General features: G+C 43.7%; 1 protein-coding gene across 4 annotated transcripts in view; it reads right to left on the reverse strand.

The window, feature by feature from the left end:
- The window catches only part of LOC148040881 (uncharacterized), a 164702-nt gene that overhangs the window by 130656 nt on the left and 15987 nt on the right, over positions 1-18059 (reverse strand). For all 4 annotated transcript variants that reach the window (XM_087672836.1, XM_087672809.1, XM_087672739.1 and 1 more), the window contains exons 4-6: positions 14820-14947; positions 14673-14717; positions 14446-14497 (exon numbers count right to left, since the gene is read on the reverse strand). In XM_087672836.1, coding sequence (XP_087528962.1) covers positions 14446-14497; positions 14673-14717; positions 14820-14947 — 225 coding nt within the window. The remainder of the gene's footprint in view (positions 1-14445; positions 14498-14672; positions 14718-14819; positions 14948-18059) is intronic.

Genomic DNA, 18059 nt, shown 5'->3' on the forward strand with positions numbered 1-18059 from the left:
CTCTCTGTCGCATAGTGGGCATATACGTTCCTCTGTCTGTATACCCTCCCATCTGCCTGTCTCAATCCTCAGGTGGTGGAATGAGGTGCGGATCTGGCCAATAACTATGCGTAGTCCATGAGGCAGTTGTGTGTCCATGTAATTGGGTCGGGTGATGAAACCATCCTCAGATACCTGAAGGAAGTGGGTCTGGTAGTGTGCCATCCTCGTGCCATGGGGGGAGGGGGGTCGGATCCAGGTCTTCTCCGTATCTAACTTCAGTATGTCTGCTCTGATCACATGGTTTAGCTCTGATCAGCTTAGGTCAAGTGTAGGGCAATCCAAGCTATAGTCAAAGGGGGGTAGTCTGTCAATCTGCAGCCCATGTAGACTCATCCATGTACTCATCTGAGCATACCAACAATGTCTGTCACCATCTGTTGCTAGTTGTCTAGAAGAGGCCAGGGCTAGCCGTGGTTATCTATCTTGGGGGAGCTCCCATAGTCTATGTGTGAAAGTCACTGCCTAGGCCAAGGCCTCATCCACCATGGGTGATGCTCCCAACTCAGCTCTGATAATCTCATGTGGGGTCGAGCTCTTTGCTCGTATCATACGTGAGATCATCATGACCAGTGGTCTTTCCATATGCTCCCACCCGTCATAGTATTCCTTCTCTGGTCCATCCTGGTCTCCCAAAGGCTGTCTCCTCGTGTGAAAGAGACTCGGACCCCAAATAGCCGCCCCATATAGGAGTGTGGGTGTAACCAGGGTGTCAAAAAGCCACAATTTGGTGCATGGCTCATGAAATTGTATGTGAGCACATTGCCTCTCCAATGCACCTAAGGCTGCATATGCTTTTGCCAAACGAGCCTCTGATGTCTCTCTCCAAGAGAACTGTGGTCCCTTCAATGTGACCCCCAAATAGACATGCTGCCTAACCATCTCCACTGGCTCTCCGTCAAAAGTAAACTGAGAGAGAGAGAGAGAGAGAGAGAGATTAGTGCATGCACATTAGTCAATTGAGATGGGTGAACATGTGGTAGAAGGTGTTGAGAAACCCTTCACCCTTCACTCGCAGTTTGCGTTTCTACATTTTGTGTTCAGAGTTTGCATTTAGGGTTTGCAACCCCAAAAAGGGGTACCATTCTAGACTGATTGTGTCTATTTATAGGCCACTGTCTCATTCATTCCTCACGGCTAATTCACTCAGTCCGTCACCTCTTCTCTCCAGTCTCTCCACTACCCTCATACCCCTTCAGGAGGACATTGCGGTTTGTGGTTTGTGGCTGTCTTCATCAACTTCCTTGTGCTGTGGCACCCTTGTTTCCTTGTATCACATTCACTTCCATGATTCAAAACTTCATCATTCTATTCATCAAGGTTCTTCTCTCTTCTCTTCTCTTCTCCATGTTTGCCGAGCTCACTTTGTGTTCCTCCCCGCAAACCCTATTGTCTCGTTGGTACGTCATCTTTTGACATGGTATCAGAGCTGGATCTACTTAAACAATGGCAAAGATCCTCCACTCTAGTAAAGGCAAAGACCGGTGGCGGGTTTAGCATCCACTTCTCTTCTTCTTCCGCTGCATCAACATCCTAATTGGCGGCTGCTCCCTCCTGCATTTGCTGTTTTCCAACCTGGGTTTTTAGTCTTTCTCTCTCCTCACCTGCGTTTTTAGTCTCTCTCTCCTCACTTGCGTTTTTAGTCTTTCTCTCTCCTGCACTGTCATCTGCATCAAATCCAGCCTTCCTTGGCTTCGTTTGGCCACAAAGATCCTCCTCATGAGAGAAGACAAAGACCAGTGGCGGGTTCAACATCAACATTTGATTTCTCTATCATTTCCGTTGCGCATTGGGAGATGTCCTTTTTCTCCCTTCCACCCTGCCTTCAAATGCCCTTCTACTGGGTGCTACTATTGCGGTACGAACGGTCATCCCACCGAAGACTGTCGACATCTCCTCCACAGTCCACTCTCTCGAGAGCCCATGATTGTTCCCCACCCTTGGCTCATCTTGAGCCTTATTCTTTCCTACCCTCTTCCACTCAGGTTAGAGAGGCCACTTTTGGGTGCTTTGCGGTTGCTTCTTTCAAGCCCCAGATAGCTTCTTCGGCACGATCGGCAGCACTTCCTTTGTCATTAGATGTTTTGCAGTCCGTGAGCCATGAATGGTTGGATTTCCTTTCTCTCTCAGATTGGGATTCAGAGGGGGATTTTCTTCCTCTTAGAGGGGGCTTCCAGTTCTTCTTCGGCTTCAGAGGGGGCTCCTACTTCTACTCCTTCTGATTCAGAGAGGGACTCTATGTGTGCCATGAAGTTCTTCACACACCACCACGTTTCACTTTCAAGGAGTGGCTCTCCTTTGAGCAGTCATTTTCTCTACTCATACCCACGATCTGGAGGATCTACCTAGATTGGGGCCCTTGGGTCTTCAGTAGCGACTTGGTGGCTAGGCCTTCATATTTCTTCCAGCATGGAGTCACGGAGCTAGTGGCTTCTCTCCTGAGGTTGAGTTTCGGGTTCTATAGCTCATCCAATCTCCTTATTATCTTCAAAGGTCTCCTTTCAGGTGGTATTCTCCGATTATAGGGTGGATCTTTTTCTTCATACCTTGGTCAGTATGGAGCCATCTCCCGAGATCGAGTATAGGCATATCCTTATGGTTCTCAGCACCACAAAGTCCGAGATTGCTCATATGCATTGCATGTTTTCATCATCTTTGTAGTAGGGCGCTTGGGCAAGTGAACAATTTTCCCACGAGGGACACTGTCCAAGTGGCATCTGTTGCATGAGCATTCTTCAGCATGTAGCATTGCATCTCCACCTCACTCTTCTGTTATTCTACTTTTTGGGCCTGAGAGGGGGTGTTGAGAAACCCTTCACCTTTCACTCGTAGTTTGCATTTTTTCATTTTTGCATTTTGCATTTGGGGTTTATAGCCCCAAAAAGGGGCGCCATCCTAGACTGACTGTGCCTATTTATAGGCCACTCTCTCATTCATTCCTCACGGCTAATTCATTCAGTCTGTCACCTATTCTCTCTAGTCTCTCTACTACCCTCACACCCCTTCAAGAGGACATTGTGGTTCGTGGTTCGTTGCTGTCTTCATTATCTTCCTTGTGTTGCGCCACCCTTGTTTCCTTATATCACATTCACTCCATGATTCAAAACTTCATCATTCCATTCATAAGAGTTTCTCCTCTCTTCTCTTCTCTTCTATTCTCCATGTTTACCGAGTTCACTCCGTGTTCCTCCCCGTAAACCCTATTGTCTCACTAGTGCACTATCTTTTGACAGAAGGGAGTGTGACACAAGCAAGAAGAAAAAAAATAGAAAAAAAGTCAATTTTTGGTTGATAGTCCTAGAATATCCATTCCAAACAAGGAACGTTCCTCGGCTATTTCACCTCCTTGGAGGGTTTGGAATGTGTTAGGCCATTCCTACACGCCGGAATGACTATTCCTTGTTTTTATGGGTTTAACCCCAATGCATTCCACCCCAAAGCAATGAGGGCATCGGACAAAAGGTGCATGGTGGCTGCCTATAGTGGCCTACCATGTCTAAAGAGGCAATGGTTATCTTGCCAAGGAGTCCAAGTGGTCACCCCAGAGAGGCTAGGGCATTGACAAAGGGTGCACTTTGTTAGAGAGAGAGAGAGAGAGAGAGAGAGATTACGTTTTGCAGTTTGGTGCCCTCCTGATATTCATAAGGAGGAGAATTCACTGCAAGGAGAAGTGTTGGCTTCCTTCAGGTCGATGGATTGGCTGGATAAAGATTGTTGGCAGCGAGACAAGTTTAATCGGATGGCTCGTTTGGGGTTGCAAACAGTCCGTGATGGTGATATTCCTAAGCAGCCCCGTCTTTTTTCTTTCCCGTGAATTCGTCAGCACTTTCGGGTGCCTCGTGGATATCGTGACATTTGGTCGTCTATACAGGACAGACTTCAGAGGTTCTCTCCTTTGCCTACAATACAACCATTGTTTCCATGGCATGACTGGATGTTTGTGCGTCCTATTGATTTCGAGAAGAGATCAACTTATCAAATATATCATCAAATGGTGGAGGCCAAGAGATGGGTCATTGCAAAGGTTAATAAATTATGGCATATTTAGGATAGCAAAAAGATGTGATACGAAAGATTCATTCAACTTTGGAAGTCTAAGGTTCTGCATCACGGTAAAGTATTCATGTGGAGGTTGCTTATTGGTCGTCTTCCAACTGGGGAGATGCTGCGTGCCCAAAAGATCCCTATTGGTCATTGTGTATTCTGCGCTACATGTGATGAAACACTGCTTCATATTTTTTCTTCTTGCTCGATTACTCAACAAATTTGGAGTTTTATTGCCCTGTGTGGTCCTCGGCGACTCACCACCAGATAACAGCTCGTTCGTGGATTATGGGAAAGATCCACTCTATGTCTTCTTTGCATTCAAATTATTCATGTCTTTTCCATTTCCTTAGATGGACAGCCCTATGGCATATTTGGCGCACTCGGAATGCCTTTATTTTTTATTCAATATGGGGCATCCATGGTCATGTGGCCCGAGTTCGTGGCTTAGTGTTATGGCAAATCTCTTCTATGATATCAGCTAACCTGGTTCTTCCTCACATTGCTACTCCATGGCTGGCTATTGTTTGCTCTACTCCAACTGTCTTTTCTATGTGATTTCTTTGTATTAAAGTCTTGGTAGACTTTTGTCAGTTTCTTTGATGACCTGATGGTCTCATGTAAATATTTACTACTTAATTCAATTGTCTTCACGAAATAAAGAGATTAACGTCTATAAAAGGCCAATATGTCTTATGAGACAAATGTTGAATATGGAGATGGCAACTATTAACTCAATACACAGTTCAGACAGTAGAGAGAGAGTGTGTGTAGACACAGCTCGACACACGATTCATTCACTGGTGTATAAGTGAAAGTAGAAAAGTACAATTTTTAGACCTTAGGGTTGTGTAAGTGTCTTAACGTGTGTTCACATCTGAAAGTGCAATAAGTGATGGAACTCTGTAACATAAACACACAAATAGAGAATAATGTAACTAGGGGAAAAAAACCTCTCTTACAGATAGTAAAAAGTGCCCCAGTGTCCTACTGCGGATCACCAACACTCCTACATGAGCATAGGCGTGAGTCAAACCCAATAAACCCCCTTAGCATAAAAAGTGATCAGCATACAAGGATCGTCCACCAAAGAAGATCAAATTTAAAGCATTGCAAAATATTCAAATTTGTCACAAGAGCTTTTGTGAAGATGTCTGCCACATTGTTGTACAAGGCTGATATCCCTTGCATGTAGCCTCTCTCTAACAAAGTGATAATGTATCTCTATTTGTTTCATGTGTGCATGAAACACTCGGTTCCATGCCATAGCAATGGCACTCTGACTGTCAACAAACAAAGGAGTAGACTCCGTGAGAGATATATCAAGATCATCCAACAAATGTCTCAACCATACACATTCAACTATAGTAGTGAAAGCCTTGTGTACTCAACTTCACAAGGCAATATAGCAACAGTGGATTGTTTCTTGCTAAGTGAAGAAATGCAAGATGAGCCAGAAAAGAAACACTTTCCACTTGTATAATGATGTAATCAAAATCACTAGCCCAATCGGAATCACTGTAAGCATGTAACTATAGTGCAATCCAAGAGTCTTGGTGCCCTACAAGTAACAAAAAACACGCTTCACAGCTTGCCAATGTGGCATGCATAGGCTGTGATATATTTGCTCAAGGCTGAATCTGCAAACGGAATATCTAGCCTTTGTGTTACATAAATAAATAAGGCATCCAACTATTGGAGCATATGTATGAATGTCAAACAGGATAATTGTCATCGTGCAAAGACAGCAATCTTGAAAGTCAAATCTCTGAAGGAGTTTACTAATATATATGGACTACAACAATCCAATGCCTCTAGCATGATGAATAAACCGAATGCCCAAATAGTAATGTGGAGACCCCAAATTTGACATTTCAAAAGTTTGCTGCAAATTTTTCTTGAATGCTGAAATCTGATCAGCATGTGTCCCTATAAGCAAAATATCATTCACATAAAGACAAATGACCAGCAAAGATCCCTCCTATTTGCATACGTAAAGAGTAGACTCTAATGGGCTGTCAAGGAACCCTTGGCTGAGTAAAAAGGCATCAATTTTTGCATACCAAGCTCGTAGAGCTTGCTTCAAACCATACAAAGCCTTTTTCAGCTTGCATACCAAGTATTCGGATCCTTCAACTACAAAACCCATGGGCTGTTCAACATACATTTCTTCTTGAAGTTCCCCATGTAAAAATGCAGTTTTAATGTCAAGCTAGTGCACAATCCAACCATAATGGGCAGCCAAAGAAACCATACACCTAATGGTGGCAACATGTGGTTGTCTACACAATAGGAAGCTCTCGCTTGTTACGCCGCTGACCCATCATCGCGCCCCCTACTACCCCCCCCCGTTCCTCCCACCTCTCTCTACCTGTGGCACGCTGCGCATCTCCCTCCTGCCAATCTTCCTCTCCATCGCACTGCCCCCACACCTAGTCACCCCCCGCCCTGGTACCTCCCCTTACCCTGGTCACCCCCCCCCGCCCTCGTACCTCCCCCACACCTGGTCTCCCCCCCCCGCCCTCGTACCTCCCCAACGCTATCCACCGTCTCCTTCACCTTGCACCCACCTTCCTACAAGCCCCCCACGCTATTATCCGGGGTGCCCAGTGCCCCCACCACCGTCAAAAAATAGAATCCCCCCTTCCTCGCCATCACTCCCCCCCTGTTGCTCCCTCTATTTGCAGCAACACTCCCCCCTTCGACAGTACAGCAGTGTGATTGGTAGATTCTCAACAGGGACGCGCCAAAAAACCTTTGGTCAGACGCCGGTGCATTCTACGAGTGCCCCCCAATCAAACACCTTGCACAAAATCAATTGTTCAGCTCTGTCTCCCGTCACCACTGACTGCCACCGCATCCCCCGCTACCCCCATCTTGTCTGGCAACTTGTCGCAGCGCTACCCAATGCTTCGTCCGCTTGTTACCCCCTCTGCGAAGCACTGTACCTCTCCCCCCCTGCCAGCCTATTGCGCCATCCCACAGCTGTGCGAACTGACGCTGCCACGGCCGTCAACCCATCCCGCCCTGATCTCCGCTCTGGCTCTGCCAATAAACTGCTCCGCATCATCCCTGCCCCTCCACCCTGGATCCGCTCTGACACCAGCCCTCCCCTAATCCTGTACTGTCTCCCAACACCCAACATGACGCCCAACCTGACGTTTTCTTTTTGCACATTCTCCCCCCTCTGCGCTTCCCCAATCTGTCGCCCAACCCCCCCACTCCCGTGCGGTCCCCCGTCCCATTCAACTGGCAGCTCCAGGCCCTCACCCAGGCGACTCCAATCTCGAAACATCTCCTGTGGCGCCCAATGCTTCCATCATCCTCAGAAAATAGAATAGAACCCCCTCCCCTCGCGTTGCTCCCTCCATTTGCAGCAACACTCCCCCCCCCCCCCCCCCCGACAGTTTCAGCAGTGTAATCGGCATATTTCTCAATAGGGACGCACAATGGAAACCTTTGGTCAGATGCCAGAGCATTCTGCGACGAGTGTCCCCCCAGTCAAACACCTTGTGCGTCATCCTCTCAGAGGAACAGCTCTTAGCCGTCCGTGCCATAGAGCTAGAGTTGAAAGAAACAACAATCTTTGGTTAGGTTGTTGGACACTCCCCATCGAGGGCCCAGCTGCACGATTGGCTCCACTCCACGCTACGCATTGGCACAACACAGATCACAGAGGCAGTCCTCATGGGCCAAGAGATCTTCATGGTTCGACTCACCTCTGTAGATGCAGCTAGTGAGTTAGTGGAGAGCTCACCCTATGACTCCACGAAGGGGTCATTTACATGGTTCCCTCGTATAGCGGCTTCACAGTGGAGATATTTGCGCTCCATAACAGATTTCTCAGATATCCAGTTACTCCACTTTTCCCCGGACTAGCGGTAGAGCACCGCCAGTTAGTGGAGGACTTTGGACGGCTCTTCGGCACAGTTCTTCCTACCTCCTTCGTGGATGCAATGACAGCTGCAAGAGTCCCAAAGGTACAAATGGCCGTGAATCAAAATCAAATCAAACACATAAGGAAACAAGAAAAGGAAAAACATACCTTAAAAGCCTCAATCCACACCTAAGAACAGAAAAGAAAGGAAAACATTAACTTGTGATTGAGAAAAATGTCACAAAATCTTGAAATAAAGCTTGAAGGGAAAGTCTATTTCTGTACTAAAAACGTTTCAATTCAGCAAGCATGAAGTCTTTTTTTCCAATAAGTAATTGTTTTGGAAAGCACTAATGATAAACTATGGTTCATGGCAGGAGCTGAAGCTGTCACAGCAAGAGTGAGCCCATCACCTTCCCTTCAGGGAAGGGAAAGAGCAAAGTATGGCCTTTCTCTTGAAAACCGAGCCTACAACCAACTTAAATTCAAGAGCATTCACAACATCGAAGAGGTAGTGGCCAATGAGGAGACTGTCAGGAGGGTTGTAGAACACTGCAACCTTGCCAAGTACATCGAAAAGTTCAGACGAGCCCAACAACACAAAGTGTGTGGAATTCTTAAGGACATACGACCCTCACGAGCAGTGTGGGACAGTAACTGTGGGGAATGGAGAAGGAACCAAGCCAGTGCAAATCCCGCTCAATAAGGCCTTGATAGAGAAGGCGCTGGGATTGGAACCAAAGGTGCAAAAGAGAGAGAAGAGAGATGTTTACGCCATGCTAAAGATGAAAAAGGAGGACGTCTTAACAAAAGATGGCATAAGCATCCAAGACATCCCCGACTCAAACGTCAGATTGCAGGCTAGGGTGATCCACTTCCTCTTCTCCAACCAAAGGTACAACTCGCTTTTGCACACGATCAACATGCCCGTGTTGGAGAGCGTGGCGGCCCACTCGCTAGATGAGGTGGATTGGAACGGCTATGTGCAGAAAACCATTGACCAATCTACTAGAGCACTAGCCCTTGGAAGCAAACCATCGAGTCGAGAGTCCCTAGTGTCGAAAGGAGCCGAGAGGAAGAAGCCTTCAACCAAAGCCTCATTCATTGGGTATGAAGGAATCTTAATCGCTCTTATCCAGGAAGCGATAAAGGAGGCACACGATGGAGAGGAGGGAGCGGATGAAATGCCTGACAGGTCACACCTCCTCATCATGACAAAGAACAATCGAGTGAGAGGACAATTAGTGACGAGGAGGAAGGGCAAGAAGGCCAGCCCAGAAAAAAAAAATCAAAAACGTCCATGAAATAAACCACACGAGAGAGGCAGGAAAAGAGAATGACAAAAAAGAAGGAAGAGCTAATAAAAGCGCAAAGAAAATCCAAGAAAGCTGAAGAAGAGAGAAGAAACAAGGAGAAGGCTGAATTGCAAAAAATAACAGAAGAATCGAAAAGGGCAAAGAAAGAAGGATGAAAGAAAGAGGAAGAAGAAGAAGAAGAGTTGAGAAGAAAAGAAGAAGAGGACTTGGCACAAGCCGTACACATGTCCATTGAGAGCAGTAGTGCAAGTATGAGGAGTTAGCAGCAATGAGCTCGCCAAGGCAGGACAACCAATGGCAAAGCATGTCAGGGAGCTTTACACTCAATTGGAAAGGGCAAAAGAGGAGAAGGGAGCCACAATGATAAAGCTGGAAACAGAAAGAGAAATGTCAAATGCCTTCCAACTAGAAAAAAAACACGCTAAGTAGCCATGCAACAAAAAGAAATCCAGGCGCTAAAAGCGGAGCTAAGGGCCAAGGAAGACGAGGAGAAACAATGGCGAAAAAGACTGGAAGAAGAGAACCAGGAGCTCGTCCGAATACAAAGAAAGTACAAACTCCTGGTTCTACAGTAGGTGGAGCTCGAAACGCAGATAAGAAAACTCGAAGAGGACATGGAAGAGCTCGCCGCAGTGGAAATAGAGAAAGTGCAAGAACAAGAGAAACAGAAAAGAGAGAGAGAAGAAACAGAGTGTGAAATGCAAAGACAAAGAGAGGAACAAGCAAGATTACAAAGGGAGATCGAGCTTTTGACAAAAGAAAAAGAAAAACTTGTGCATAAACGGAAAAGGGAGAAGCTGATGATAGTGGCCCTGTCAGAAAGGCAAAGTGAGGGCTTGGACGAGATGAAAAAGAAGGCAAGGAAATGGGAGGCCAAGAGCGAGAAGAAAGTGAAGGACCTAGCAAGCCACTTGGCCCTTGCGGAAGGAAGTAAAATACTAGCAGAAAGCAGGACAGGCACCACTCAGGCCAGTTTAGAAGCCCAACAACATGCCTTCCTCAGCACAATCTTAACATCACACTCTCTGAGGAGAAGGAGGCAATTGAGGTGCTTAAAAGAAAACTGAAAATAGCTTGCAAAGCAATTAAACAAGGGTTTTGCTCCCAAATCCAGCACACAAGCCTCAATTTGATTCGGCAAGATCAACGAGAAAATTTGTTGAGAGCGGGCTTGAGTACCCAATGCCAATCTGATGGTCAAAGATGGTGCAAAGACACTCGGGGATGGAAGTTAGCTAGCCAATTTAATTATTGGCCAGTCAAATTATTTTTCATGGCAACAAAATAATTATTAGATTAATTTTCAGTATTTAAAGACTGAAAATTAATATTTGATTATGCATAATGCTGTAAAAACCATTTGCAAAGGCTGCCACTTATCAAAAATGCCTAGGCAAGACTGAAAAACGTCTTTAGAAACTCGAGAGAGGCATTTTTAGTGTATTCAGCCTGCAAGAGGGAGGGAGGAGATGCTGCTAGTCTAATATGCAGCCATTGGAGGACCTTCTGAGACAGCCAGGTGCTCGAGAAGACCAATCAACAACAGATGACAACATCTACAAGTTTTTGAGATAGGAAAGCAACAGTAAATGACTGATTTTCTTCAATTCTTTGCATCTACAAACTATGGAAATAGAGCAATAGCACTAAATGACAAATTTTCTTCAGTTCTTCACGAAGAAACTTTGAACTTTCTCTCTCTACAGCTTTCTCTCTCATCTCCCAGCCATTTCAGAGCCTTGCTCCAAAGATCTCAGTATTTGGATCCTTAGAGGCTGAGAAATTGCAAATTTCTCTGTTGTAAGCCCTAATTTACAGCAGAAATTAGGGTTTAGCAACAGCCTCAGGAAGTGTGCCAAGACTTGGATTTTTCAGGGCTGAAGGTGAATTTCAGCTAAATGCAGATGGAGGATTAGCCAGCCATTGAATATGAAGCATTTCCATCGTCTATGAAGTGGGTGAAGGCCAATTGATTACCTGAATCAAGGGGCAAAACAGATTGAAGACTTGCTGATCGCTTTGGACAGCAAGGGGAGTTTGGATTGCGAAGGGGATCGGGAGAATCCCATTATAAATCAACTTCTTCAATAAAGCTAAAGAAATACCGAAAGGGGCGCCAACTTTGGGGCCAATATGGCGTGCATTATCCAAGATCAGTAGGTAAATTTGTATTCTAAAGGCTGATGATACTTTAGACAAATACCAAGCTCACCTTGTGATGCAAGGTTTCAAGCAGAAGCACAACATTCACTATGAAAAAACCTTCGCACCTACCGCTCGGTTGACATCATTTCGTCTGAAGCTCGTCACTATACATAGTCACCATGTTTACAATGGTTTCAACCTAATTCGAGCACACTGCTCTGGCAACACTCACCTCCCAACTCACTTCCATCCTACATTCATATGCCCTCCAAAACTTTCCACACTATCCAACATTAGCCATGCTGGAGAGACGATGCATCAAGCACACTTCCATGAGCCTCACACATGGAGGTGGTTGTTTGATACATTGGTCACACCAACCATGATGTATGGAGCACCTATCTAGAACCCTAGTTTGGACACAAATTATCATGCTCTCTTGGATTATCAGCAGCAAACAATCAATACCACATGAGATCATTTGAACATAGTTTCTAACACCTCCAATGATGACAAAGGCCCTTTTTTAGAGCATCAACTTCATACATAGAATACAAGGTATGCATCCAAACAAATTGCCTAGGAGAGCTTTTGAGGCTTCCAAGCAACTAGCACAAGCAAGACATAGGAGTTCATGGTATGCACAACTAGAGTAGTGGATCACCGTGGACCACCTCCCTCCCTTTCAGTATGACCCAGGCTCCCTCTAGTCACACCTCTCTCACATTGAGGGGAACCTAGTCATGCAATAGAATCTCTATCAAATGCACATATAGTATATGTGGATCTCATCCTGACAACCCCTCCCTTTGAAGATGTCATAGTACATGGACCACAATAAATGGTTTCATTGAGAGACTTGGATACCTAGAGATGCATGTAGCCCCATGTCGGCCGGCCAGCTCAAGATCTCGTCACCAGATGGAGATTGAGACAAGAGAGCAATCCGCATCCCCACAACCAAGAGGATCTGCAGACGATGCCAAAAGGAGGTGGAGAGTGAGGAATAGTACATATACAAATGCAAGGCCAACAGTGCACTTCAGCTCCAGCTAGTCTGTTGAGCATGAGCACTTCCTTGTACTCTGGTTTTTTCTAAAGTAATATAATTAGCCACGCTTTATTTGCAAAAAAAAGGCCAACAGTGCACTCCAAATGAGATACCCCACATTATTCAAAGGGGACCACACCCTCAAACTAGTCATGGAGTCTCTAGACAATTTGTCCTTGAACGTAAGTAACAGTAATGATGGTATTATTAAAGCCTGCGTGAATATGAAAATTTCCTTTGAGTAGGCCCTGCTTTTCTTCCATGAACGATTCTTTTTTCGATATTTCGTCAACACTTGAGGCCAATTCCTACTTGAGATCCAGCAGCTTTACACATAATTACTCAAGTTGAGCACCATGGAGAGAGGAGCGAGACAATCATCGTTCACTGTCTTTTCCCAAAGAAATGACCAGACATGGACCTACACACAGGAGTGACAGTCCAAAGAGCTGAGATTAGAGCTACACACTGACCGAGGGTCTAGGGACATCAAACAAAGAGACAACACCAAAGAGAGATGTTGGAGATAAGCCAGCAACACGAACAATTCCTGGGAACAATCCAAATGCCATCTGCACACAATCTCATCACATATGTATGACATATATACCCACTGATCCTGACTAGATGGAATTAGACCGGATGGTCCCACATGGCGGTATCATTGTATCCTTGACACACATACCAGCCCATCATTCTTAGTCACATAGATACCATGTAGTGCTCCATCCACCCACCCTCCTTTCTGAATCGCTGCAGGGACATTGTATTGTACATCACTTTACACTTTGCTTTGCACTATACATCACTGATTAACCACTTAGCACGTTACAATTTGAAATCCCCACTGACTACTACTATTGTACACAGTTCTATCTCATAGGCCATTTTCGGCCTTAGTAGACGTTACAATATTTGCTTTTCGTTCTCTCTCTTTATATCTCTTTGCTCCCCTCCAAACTAGCCCTATACCCCTCCTAAGTTGATTGCCCTAATGAACAGTACACCATATGACTTCCCCCCTTCCATGCCTAGAGGGCAGCAATGCCTTAGCATAATCAAATGGAAAAGTCCCTTCTATAGACTCCAAGAAGGCACCAAGAGCACCTTCCCACATGCACATCTCTTCCCTCATGAGTTCTTTAGACTTGACCCTTGGACAACCTAAATGTAGCTTATGCAAGTTGTTTCACTCCTTTGGAGAGGGGCATCTTAATCACACGTAAATCTAAGAATAGCAAAGTACAGCTTTTAGCATCCCAAATTACACAATTGCAATCACCACATTTAAAACATAGACAACTGATGTTGATCTTATTCATCTCCCAATACAAAGTAAAATGAATTCTGTAATATCTAACTGCATCACCAATACAATGGTTGTGTAAACAACCAATCTAGTGGGCTATAATGCCTGACTACCTTAGGGGCAGTCCTGAAAAATCATATTCATCCCTTCTAAAGGTCAATTCCCTTGGCAAGTCTCTTCTTCTCTTTTACAACACAGAGAAATCCAACCTAAGGGAAGCAACAATAGGCATGGATGAGTGCTGAGAAGTTACAATAGGCAGGACTGAAAAATCATATTCATCCCTTCTAAAGGTCAATTCTCTTGGCAAGGCTCTTCTTCTCTTTTACAACATAGAGAAATCCAACCTAAAGGAAGCAACAATAAGCACGGATGAGTGCTGAGAAGTTACAAACATGATTTCTTCTCATTTCCTTCTTAGAGAGAGGCAATTTCTCTCTTTGATTGCTTATCACAAAAATCCTAGTTTGATAGTCTGAGTTTTTGAAAGATAAGTTTTTCATATCATAAGCAGCCCTGTTTTAGCTAAGAACATGCCTCAGGGAGGTTAACCACAAAATACCATTGTAAGTGTTCATCGAAAAGTTGCATCATGAAAAAATGTCTATGGAAAAGTTAAAAGAACCTAAGATTTCTACACACTAGCTGAACAGGAATAGATTACTAAGATTAGTGGAGTCTGGACAGAGAAGATCTTCCACTTGCTCGTTGTATATCTGTGAAAACAAGCACAGATTATCATGTCAGAAGTTGTTTAACAGAAAAATAATTGAAGATATGCAAACATTATTGCTGCAAACATATCTTCAACTGAAGCTTTACTTATGCATCAACCAGAAAAAATGTATGTGCAGCCTTCAGTAGACTTAAAAACAAGCTGTAAGATAATACCTGTAAGCTTGAGCACCTTACTGAAAACTCCACATCCATACCACTCTAGCAGCATAACATACAGCAAATAATGCTTCAAAATTAAGGTTGCATGGACTTAATCATTTGACCATAAATTTGTATATTCACAATTGGTGCAAGTTATACCTGGTCTTTCTCAGCAGCTAAAATCACAAATATAGTCTCTAATATTCTAGGAATCAGTCCATACTTTGCAAGAGCATCGGGGTTCACAGGTTCATCCAGTTGATTAAGTGTCAACTCTAAGTTTGGGCCTGTCCTGCCATGATTGGAAGCAGTATGTGCTTATGTTAGACTGTTTCTAACATTGGAAAAGGATGTAAGTGATTGTACTCTATTTTTAGTAGAATGTTACTCTCTGCTAAACCAGAAATACATTTGTTTATGCTCTCAGTCACTGTCTTCAAACTCTAACAACCAGCCCAACCAGAAAAAAAGTAGTAGATTCATCCTCCTTGTGCCTAACTCTTAACTTTATGCCCTCACTCACTGCCTTCTAACTGTAACAACAAACCCTAAGAGAAAAAAGCAGTACATTTATCATCCTTGTAGCACAAGTATCCAGTGATTTTTCATTGAATCTCTACAGATCCTTTCTAGGGCCCAATCAACACATGGCATATCTCAGGAAAAAAAGATTCCCAGTGCCTCATCTGGGCAAGAAGCATGGCTTACACTTGACTGGATGTTTATTGGAAAAAATGAGACATGCATCTCTTTCTTGAAGAAAGAGCTTGAGAATATGAAGATGGATAAAAATAATTCCATGTAAGATCATCTTAACAAAATGAATGTAGACGAGTATCATTCGGATGCACACTTGATCTCTACTACTCTGAATTTTTTGCCGCCCTCTTATTTGGCCTTTTATACGGTCCTAAATCTCACCATGAGAATTTCTCTGCAGCTATTTACTTTCCTTCAGTTGGTTAGTTTACTCCTAGAAGAAGAGCAAACAAGAAAGAACTATGGGGTGGATGTAATACCTCTGAACACGCTTTTATGGCAAGGCAAAAAGGCAAGGGCAGCCAATCTCAAAATGCTCCGCAGAGTTCTGAAAGTTCAAGTACTTCACATAGCAGCAAGAAACAGAGGGGCACGCAAGCCAAGAAGGACAAGTGCCACTATTGCAAGAAGCCAAGTCATTACATCACAGAATGTAAGAAGTGCATTGCCAAGGAGAATAAGAAAGAGTCAAAGATATTTGTTTTTAATGCACCTTCTACTACGATTGAGTCCGCGTCTTTTGTTGTAGACCATGACTATTGTTTCTACGCTTGCAATTATGACTCTTTTTGGGCTGATAGAGCATTTAGCTCTACTAAGGATGCTAGCACTTGGTTCTTTGACAATTGCGCCTCTAAGCACATTATATCCTGCAGGGTTTTATTTTCCTCTGTTATTGCAACTCCTGTTGGCAAGTTTGTGCAGTGTACCAACGATGCATCTTACCCTGTTAGAGGCGTTGGAGAGATTGACTTGATAGCCATTGATGGCTCTACTCTCCATTTACAAGATGCATTATATGTGCCAAGTATAGAGAAGAATTTGTTGTCTATTTCTTTTTTAGCAAAGTGTGGTATGCATGTCACATTTGATGATAACAAATGTACGGTCAAGGATAAAGAATTCTTGACTTTGGTTTTAACTGGCACATTATTTCATGGACTCTATGAGTTAGATGCTTATTTGATTGATCAGTCAATCTATTTAGCATCTACTCTTATTCTTGCTATGTCACAAGCAGAGTTATGGCATGCTCGCATGGGACATGTCAACTATGGCAGTTTGATACTTATGCAGTTCGATACATATTGTGCATTCAGATATATGTGGACCTATGCAAACAAACTCATTGGATAGATATTATTATTTCGTCACCTTCATTGACGACTTTACTCGTTTTTGTTGGGTCTACACGGAGAAAAAGTCAAAGGTGTACGATGCATTTTTGGCTTTTGTTGCACTAGCTGAAAATCAATCTGGTTGTAGGATTAAGACTCTCCGTTTAGACCCGTGGGGGGGGGGGGGGGTTGGGTTTTGTTGGGGAGAAGAGGGAATACATATCTTCCATGCTGAATAATTTTTTGAAGCAAAAAACCATTGTCCATTAGTATACTACTACATATACTCCACAACAAAATGAGGTTGCAAAAAGAAAAAATTGGTCACTCATACAAATGGCCAGATGTATGCTGAAAGCTAAGAGTTTGCCACATGGCTTTTGGATGGAAGCAGTTATGTGGGCTTGTCATGTTTTGAACAGGAGCCCTACCAAGGCATTGAAAAATGTTACACCTTTTGAGGCTTGGAGCAGTCGAAAACCTTCAGTTGGCCATTTTCGTACTTTTGGGTTTCAGTAGAAGCTTTTACATAATCAGAAATCTAGGCAAATGCCTAGATGGTATTTGCAACTATGAAAGATAGTCATTTGGATGCTCCTATTGCTGGTTGTACTAGAAGACAAGCTCATCTGCATGATCATACTAATACAATGAAGTTTGTTATGGCAACACACACACTTGATGATGAGAAGCCTCAATGTTTTGAGGATGCACAACAAAGTGTGCATTGGATGGTAGTAATGCAAGCTGAATTTAATTCTATTATATAGAATCAACCATGGGATTTAGTGACACTGCCTATTGGGAAGAAAGTCATTGGTACAAAGTGGATCTATAAGAGGAAAAGTAATGCAGATGGATCCATTGACAAGTATAAAGTCAGGCTTGTGGCCAAAGGCTACGCACAAAAGAAAGGAGTTGACTATGAGGAGACATTTGCTCCTATATCCCGTATGACTACCATTCGGTCTATGTTTGCTTTGGCTTCCCATCATAAATGGACTGTGCACCAACTTGATATTAAGACTCCATTTTTAGATGGGGAACTTTAAGAAGAAGTGTATGTACAACAGCCCATTGGTGTTGCAGTTGAGGAATCTAAACACTTGGTATATAAGCTGAAAAAGGCTTTGTATGGTTTGAAGTGAGCTTCCCAAGCTTGGTATGCAAAAATTGATACCTTTTTACTCAGCCAAGGGTTCATTAACAACTCATCAGAGTCTACTCTTTACGTATGAAAAGAGAGGGGATCTTTGCTAGTCATATGTTTGTATGTAGATGATCTTATGCTCACAAGGACACATGCCAATCAGATTTCAACATTCAAACAAAGTTTGCAATAAGCTTTTTTAATGTCAGATTTAGGGCCTTTCCACTACTATAAGGGCATTTAGTTCATTCATGATGCTAGAGGCATTGGATTGTCACAATCTAGATATATTGATAGACTTCTTGAGAGGTTTGTCTTATAAGACTACAAGCCAGTTTGCACACCAATAGAGACTAGACTCAAGGTGTCCTT

This window comes from Lygodium microphyllum, chromosome 1 (assembly GCF_053477565.2).
Source record: "Lygodium microphyllum isolate KBCC chromosome 1, Lygodium_microphyllum_v1.1.10, whole genome shotgun sequence".
Taxonomy (NCBI): Eukaryota; Viridiplantae; Streptophyta; class Polypodiopsida; order Schizaeales; family Lygodiaceae; genus Lygodium; species Lygodium microphyllum.